This window comes from Poecilia formosa, unplaced genomic scaffold (assembly GCF_000485575.1).
Source record: "Poecilia formosa unplaced genomic scaffold, Poecilia_formosa-5.1.2 Scaffold600, whole genome shotgun sequence".
Lineage (NCBI taxonomy): Eukaryota > Metazoa > Chordata > Actinopteri > Cyprinodontiformes > Poeciliidae > Poecilia > Poecilia formosa.
In genome coordinates this window covers 51,787-60,327 of record NW_006800539.1, presented here as the reverse complement: position 1 = coordinate 60,327, position 8,541 = coordinate 51,787, and the positions used below count along the sequence as shown (strand labels likewise).

General features: G+C 37.7%; 1 protein-coding gene across 1 annotated transcript; it reads right to left on the bottom strand.

Annotated features, from left to right (window-relative positions):
- Window positions 1-3,631: 3,631 nt before the first annotated feature.
- LOC103130026 (high choriolytic enzyme 1-like) lies at window positions 3,632-8,159 on the bottom strand. The gene is made up of 10 exons (XM_007541300.2): window positions 8,051-8,159; window positions 7,869-7,899; window positions 7,647-7,712; window positions 7,384-7,536; window positions 5,835-5,952; window positions 5,551-5,729; window positions 5,348-5,429; window positions 4,417-4,541; window positions 4,158-4,219; window positions 3,632-3,801 (listed from the first exon to the last, which is right to left on the bottom strand). Exons 1-9 carry the CDS (start codon window positions 8,096-8,098, stop codon window positions 4,167-4,169), a joined length of 855 nt encoding a protein of 284 aa, XP_007541362.1. The 5' UTR covers window positions 8,099-8,159; the 3' UTR covers window positions 3,632-3,801; window positions 4,158-4,166.
- Window positions 8,160-8,541: the final 382 nt, after the last annotated feature.

The following is an 8,541-nucleotide window of genomic DNA, read 5'->3' as shown; positions in this document are numbered from 1 at the left end:
GATACCAACGAATGTGCTATTAATATGTCCAGCTGCATATTATTTTGTAGTTGATGATCCAAAGTGAAGGAAAAGACAGTCAGTGTTTACAGTAGCTCAAGATAAACCACAGGCTCAATAACAACATGCTACTATGGATCAGACTGAACATTTAGATTTTTTGTTAATCCACAAGAAACCATTAACTAGTTTACATTAACTAGACCACTTCAGTGCTTACTGGTCCTCTAGAGCAGGGGTGGGCAATCCTGGTCCTGGAGGTCAGGTGTCCGGCAACTCTTAGATGACTCCCTGGTCCAACACACTTGAATCCAACAGCTGAATCTCCTCCTCAGTGCAGTCAGGTTCTCCAGAGTCCTGCTAACGACCTCATTATTTGACTCAGGTGTGTTGAAGTTGAGACACATCTAAAAGTTGCAGACCGGCCCTCCAGGCCTGGAGTTGCCCACCCCTGCTCTAGATTCTGCTGTCAGTTAGATTCCAGCTATGGATTAAAAAGAAATTATTAAATTCAAAAATATTTAACTGATTCCAAAGGAAAATTAAATGGTGTAACTTCCATTACCAGCTGCCTCTCGTGGCTGTGTTGGAAAATGTCAGTAAGCTTTGCACATTTGGCAATACAAAGTATTAATGCATTTATTTTCTTTAATCTGGCTTTTTAAAAAGGACAATGTAGAACTCAAGTTTTTAAATGTTATAATTGTATGCGCTGAAAAACTTAATTCCCACTCAGCTTTACTCAATGCCAGCAGCTAAACTTCTCCTCAGTAGTAGGCATGCGAACTGACGCCATGATGTTTTTTTCCTACAGCCCTCAGTATATGAACGAAGCGGTCCGTTCAGACTCTCCTGATTACCTGCTTATCAGTTATGTTGACTCGGTGGCCCAGGACAAGTAACATTAGGGAAAAAAGAGCAGGACACTTCACGTAGATAAATATTTCTGGTCGAGTCAAACTTTATAGTAGAGGTTGAGAAGTCATGAGATAATGGCGCCACGTGCTCGAAACGAAGGAGGACGAAGCTTAGCGAGATATAAACGCACAGAAAAGGCATCAGCAACAAGTTATGTGTTTTTTTACGCTTTAACCACGTGCCTGGTTAGAATATGAAAGAAATAAGTATGGAAACTAATAACTTACCGAACAAGGTAGATCCCATCACTTCTGTTGCTTTTTAACTGCAGAAATCCGAGTTGGGAAGTGACGTCACTTTGCAGAAAATTCATACTTTCCAAATGGAAGTACTTCTTGGACTTTTATTTAAGTATTACTCTCATTTGAGATACGTTTACATTACGTTTGAATAAATGCAACGTAGATTATGCAGGAAAGGAAATGAGAAAAATCGGACTTATAACCATTATTTGAATGGCGAGGATAATGTTTAGACGGGCGTAGAGCCCCCTACTGGCTAAATAAGGTATTGAAGCTAGTAACCCAATTTTTAAACGACACACACGGACGAACAGATGACTTTCAGACAACATTCAGACTCTCTAAAATGACAAAAAAGAGATTTTGTCAGAAATATTAACCACCATAAAGGTTTTAAATGTATTAAAATTCGGCGAACGTCAAGTCCGAACATTTGTTTATTTTTTATTAAGACATAGAAGAGACGTTTGCATTAGAATAACAGCAAGAGTAACAAAACAATCTTAAAAATTTATTATTTTGTAGGGAGAAATAAAGCTCTCTGTAATACCTCCGTTTTTTTGGAAGTTTTTTTAAAGCAGCATTTATGAAAACGTCCGGAAGACGTTCAAGAACGTTCAAACAACATTCGGAAGTATGCACTTTGTATAAGAAGTGAAAAATAAAAATTTGATAAAAAATAATAACAGTCATAAAAGTTTTAAAGATACAAAATCTAAATCAAGTGAAATAACAGCAAAAAAAGAAAATTATTTGGGAACGAATGTTCAGAGTGAATGTTCAGACAACGTTTGCTGAACGTCAGGTCTGAACATTCGGTTCGACTTCAGACGACGTTCACGGACGTACTACGAACATTTTCTTGCTAGCAGGGTCTTTGCATAAAGTCTATAATGTCTGTCCATGTGCAGCAGTCAGGGGTGTTAATTATAACCTGTCAAATGACGGAGGGGCTTAAAATTTTCCAGTCATTTAACAAAACTAAATATTCCGTTAATGAGACGTATATATATATATTGTGTGTGTATGCATATATTGATTTATCGACTAGATAGCTCTATATATAAATGTATACACATTATTTCAATTTTTGCCCCCCAGAGATAGCCCTGGCCCCCTTTTGGCCCCCCCAACTTTAAAAGTCTAGCTCTGCCACTGGCATAAACCATCACATGATGATAGGCCATGATGGTAAATGCCCATCAGTTATCACTCATGTCTCTGTTTTGCCCTTTGTTTTGTCTGAATGTTGCCATTTGCCCTAATGTTTCCTTTTCTCTGTTTTGTTTTATTTTGTTAGAAACGGTGGAGTACTCCCTATTTAACCCAGAAAAGGATTATTTTAGTTTACTAGTAATAATAGAAATTGTGGAGTACGCACTATTTAGATCAACGTTATACAGACCAGAAATGGAATCAGAATTAGAATAACTATGAACTTAGAATCCAGAAATACTTAGACTCCTGTTCTCCCAACCCAGAAATGGAATTAGACCAGAAGATACTGAGCAACCCTGAACAGGAGCATCTAGTTTACATACTTTAGATCATCATTATATTATTTTTCTTCTTTTGCTCTTTTTCTTCTTCTTCTTTCCTTTGGTTTGTTATTTTGTTTGTATTTACTTTTAATTCATATAAAACACTTTGAATTACTTTGCTGCTGAAAATGTGCTATATAAAGAAAATTACCTTACCTTACCATTACTACAATTGCAAGGACACTTGCAAAGAAAATATGAATGAATTTTTGTTTTTGCAACTTAAATATTAGACATATGTTTTCTTCACAAAAATGCTTATTTTAAAAAATAAAAATTCTTGTCCAAACTTTGACAAATGACCCGATTGCCCCCCCCCACCTCTTCCCCTCCATGTGATTGGGAATGTTATAGGTGACTGTCAAACAATGTCATACATCTCTGTTTCTATAATACTCATGTATTCAAATATTCTTGTATTCATTGTGACCAGATGTCATGTTTACCCACTTTACCCTGCAGAGCAGTTTCTTTACCAAGTCTTTTATTCTCTTCTTACTTTAGTCCAAATATTACAACCTAAACCACATTCTCTTGCGTTTAACACTGTTTCTTGGACCATAATGGCAAGTCTGCTGTAGGAGCAAGTAAGAAAACATGAGAACAAAGTTTCTGTTTTTGTGACAGCTTGCACAAACTTCAACATAAGAGTCTTCAGTTATATGAAAAAAAATAGAACTTATCAAAACCTAAGCTAAAATGTTTATTGATAGTGATTATTTAAACTTCTAATCGTACCAAATGTGACATTCTCACAGATCTGAGTTGAGCTTTCAGATCAGTTCCACCTTGATTCTTATCACTGACACAATTTCCTATGTTTGATCACCTGTGTTTGTCAGAATTGCTGTGGGCCACATACTGTAGACAACATTACTGAATCTGATGTTGTATTTTGAGTGAAAGAAATAAGCACAATGAACATTTAGGTCGCTTTGACTAGTTTTATTAATATTTGCATTGCATCAAGCTGGAAAGCATCCATTCTTGTGTATTTGTGGAAAAAGCAGTGACAGTTCAGTCATTTTAATTTCTCATTAGGTCAGCAGCAAAGAAGCCAATAAAAGCAAGAAGCCTCCTCTGTATGTCTGCTTCTGGTCCTGTAGGGTTAAAGAAAAAGATGCAACAAAATCAACAGTTATCACCAGAATATTTTAAAAGCTACGTTCAAGGACACACACAACAGTTCTAAATCATATGGTGTGTGAAACTAACAGCATCTCCTACAGTCTCTGCAGTGATAAAATAAGACATTTCTGTAGGTCAATGCTGATGAGGCAACATAAGTTTTAGCTTGTATATTTTGGAAGTGCAAAAAATATTCCTTCATGTATCATCAGTAAAATATTCTATAATTTTAATAGAACTGTTCATGTGCAGTTATTGTAAAATATCACATGTTGCGTGTGACTGAGAATGTTATAGGTACTGCTGTGTAATGAAACATTGAGCTTACTTTGAACTCTCAGAGGAATTGCATTCCCGACGCAGATTGTTTATTTTTAAGAAAATTTGAATCTGCAATGAAATAAAAGAGACATCAGTAAAAGCTGATAGATTTCCTGTCATAAAACCCACTGGACTAACTGATCACTCCACATTTTTAACTTGTACGATTCAGGCCGTGCGGCTCATTAGGGATTAAAAAAGACCTCTGGTATTTTGTGCCCTTCGTCCAGCAAAGGTGATGGCAAGATTTTGGAAGAAATACTCACTGCATTGATAGAGGCGATTCACCCGGAGGATGTCATTCTGACTCATCTGGGTGGCTCTTCCAATCTCTACGTTTGGGTTGGGGATGGGAACAATGGTTGGCTCTCTGTTCCTAGAGAAGGCAAACCTGCCAGAATATAACCAGAAATTTTATTTCTCTTCTCAGGCACTTTATTGAATCACTTCTTGCTTCCTATTATGCAGCATGAAGGTTAGAGGTCTAAACTAAAATGAAGAATGGTGTGGTACTGAGGAGGTTTAGACTTCTCCAGGCAGTTGGAGGACAAAAAGAAAACAGAAATAAAATAACTTAATATTGGATAACTTGTTTTCCATCTTTGAGAAGACAGCCATAAAAATATTCCTACTCTCACTCTTTGTTCAGGCAGTCTGGCTTTCTGCTGCTGCTGGCAATGTTTGTAGCACAAGTCTTGCTACAAATATCAGCTGACACTTTAAGAGAAAGTGTCAGCTCAGTGACACACCAGGACCTAGCTAGTCCTAAACACACAAGTCACTCACTACTACTACCCCCTAACATTTTATTCAGTGGAAACTGAAGAAAATGAAGTCAGTGATCAACAAGAAACAACAGTTTCAATGTGTTGTTTCTCAGGATGAATGTACAGAGCAGTCTAGCTCATCAATAACACCACATACTGACATACAGACATGTATGGCCATTCAGGGTTCCAATTAGAACTGTGTTCAAATAATTTATGAAGATTATAAAAAAAAAATGATGGTGACAGCTTAGGAACATCCTCCCCTGAAGAATCCCACTACCCCAAAGGTTCTTGTTGGGCCAAAGTGACATTTAGATCTTATATTTGATTTTACAAAGTTATCATTTCCCTGAACGAAGAACCCAACCAGAAAGCTAAGATAAGATGAAAACCTTTCAGAGGTTAGGATAATGAATGTAGGTGTTACCTTCCATAGTGCATGACAGAGTTGTAGTCATAGGGAGTGCCAAGGTTATTGGTCTGGATTTTCCTGAAGTTATGCTCCTGTCCTGTAGGCGGGAAACATAACTATGATTCCTCTGAATTATATATTTAGACAAGTTAAGTTCAAAAATTCTTATTCCATGTTTATTTGAACACAGTTATAAAGGTTTGTGTACGGCGGCTCACCAGGGATAACATTCTCCAAAAGGATCCGGACATGACTGTCCCTGTCGGAGCGGGTCTGTTCATGGTTGAAGCCCAAAGCATGTAGCAGCTCATGCTGGACGATCTGATGGAAAACACACCCGTTGCGCATCAACGACACCACCTGACCGCCGCCACGACGGCCAACAAAAGACCAGCACCTGGATTGATACAACATAACTACATCACACCACAAACGACTATCTGCCAGCTGACCTGATGCAGTGGGAGAGCACTGCATTGGGGTTTTTGTATCAGGTTGTTACCCAGAGCGGGACTGGATGTCCACAAAGTCTCTTTCCCTTTGGTGGGGCCTGAAGCGAAGGCAAGTTGAGTCGTGAAATGACTCCAGACCTCTGACGATGATGCTTCTTTCTCTTTGAGCTTGGAATAAACATGACAGGAAACATTATTGCTGTAACTGTAACAATTAACTGTGTGCAAGGATATGTGTTATCATTACTGTATGTTCCTGGAAACAAGCAAAGCAGTTGTGTATGTGAAGCTTCCTATACCCCTGAAGCAAACACACTTACTGTTGAGCTATGATCAGCTATCAAGAGTTTAGATAAAACTGTAAGACAAAGAAAACTCAGGATGCTGTTGGACATCAAGGTACCAAGTTGAGCTAAGCTACACTTTATTTAATATGTCCCAAAGACCATAAACATTTCATATTGAGATATGATGAAAAGTTATGAAGTAGTATAGAGTAAAGAGCATATGCTTACTGTTGTATGATTATGTTTAAATGTTTAAGGCTTTTACTTTCTTAAGTTTTTATTATTTTAATCAGATTGCTGTTTATTGATATAATGTGTTAAAATGTGTTGTTTAGGTCAGAGGTTGTCTGCCTTTGACAGTTGTAACAGAAAAGTTCCTGTTTTTTTATCTACACACTTACATGTACATGTTACATTACACAAGTAGAAAAATAAGCAGAATTCAGTTGCTGAAGCACTGAAGACAGAAAGTGATTCACAGGGAAACGCCCTTTTAGGACGTAGTTTAGTTTAGATGCCTAATAGGAGATGAATCCTATTGTTTGGTGCCACACCATGTTTGCTACCTTATTGATGCACAGCTGTGGGCCAGCACTGAAATGAGAAACTACTTCTCTGTTCTTGTTATACATTGTATTGGATATTTTTCTGTAATAAATTGGATTGTTGATTTTAACTTTGTTTTCTTGGTTATTCGAGACAATCTCTTCCAAAAGAACATTACTCAATAACTAAACTTGAAGCCATGTTGGGCTTGAGTGCTGTTTCAAACTGCATGCTGTTATATTTGTGTCACTGACCTGAGCGTGCAGTGATGTGAACACACATCTGAACAAACTAATAAATCTTTCTCCACTCTAACAATCTCCTGTCCTGCCTGTTCTGTTCCCCCAACGTAACCACCAGGCAATCACAGACAGATCTTTTTCTTCCAATTAGAGTATTTCTAGCAAGTACTGCATATGTTTAGATGGAAAACAATCACAACCAGCAAATCAAAAATGCTGCAGCAAGCAGCAGGAATGATAAAACAGAACAGTATGATTTATGAAAAACACCATAAAACATGATCAAATAAACACTTCTGTGGCCTTAGAATATTCATTGCATCTTAACTAATATGTTTGAGTTTCTTGAGTTAAAGTGTGACATGTGAAATATATTTTATAATTTTTCAGTAGACTTTTAGAGATAGACTTAGTCAAATATCTCCTACTCTCTCCCCCGCCTCTTGCTTGAGCATTGACAGCGACAATCCACTCCCAGTTCACTCACACTCCCACACTTTTGAATAGCTTGCTACACCACTCACAGAACTGGTTGGAAATCCTGTAAGGAATGTAGACGTTGCCGTCCTGGTCTTTATTCCACAGGCAGCCTCGAGCGGTGCAGGGATCAGCATTCCGTAGACCAGTTGGCAAGGCAATGTCTCCAAACATCACCAGAGGGTCATCCAAGTTCTTCCCTGTCAAATATAAGGAGAGGAAATGTCATTGTGTACTTCCTGTATTGTTAGTATGCAGAGGTGATTATATTCTAATCTTTTACAGTATAAGTTCTAGATGACATGCATACCCAGGTTAGCATTGGCCTTTTCCAGCAGGGTGGAGACACTGAAGTCATCGTCCTCAATGTTGTTGCCTGTGAAACAGAACACAAATTCAGGGAGGTTAGGGTATGAGTAGCTCTGATTACAACAAAACATATGAACTAATCAAGAATTAAAATATCACTAAAGACAATGTTTTAAAGGACATATTTCAGAACAAATGTTCTGAAATACAAGTCAAGTCTTACCATCGTTGTCATCAGTCTTTACAAATAAAGGCTGCAAAAAAGTAGTCGATTAGTCTGAGACAGTGTAAATAAAACACAAAATAACCCACAAATGTTTTCTAGTTTTTGTAGAAGTCATTTTTTCAGCAGAGTGAACTAATTGTTACAGCAAAAGCTCTATAATAATTAGACTCTAATCTCACCTGTGATGTGGACAGGAGCCCACAGAGGAGAGCAGTTAGGAGCATCATGGCTGTTGGATAGCAGCGACTCACTCAACACTCAAGCAAAGAGCTGGAGCTTAGGCCTATATATGTGGGAAAGTCAACTTATTCTCATCCTAAAATGGGAAACTGCTCAACAAAGACAGTTATTACTCAACAGGTTCTGTGGTATCAGTAAACTGTGACACACTTTGCAGTTTTGATGAAATTTCCTCTTGTCTTCTCAAAACACCAAACACAGCCACCAAAATACAATCCATGACTGCTTCCCAATTCAAGCGTAGTGTGTCTCAATGAATCTATTGATAAAACAACATAAGTGGCAGACCTAGAAAATTTGACATGGGGGTCAAAACAATGGCAAGATGTTTTGGCAGGGTGGACCTCTTGATGTAACAAGCCAAGTCATTTAAAGTGAAAATCCCTTAAATGGAACTGACAAAATATCCATAACAACACTGAAAAAGTAT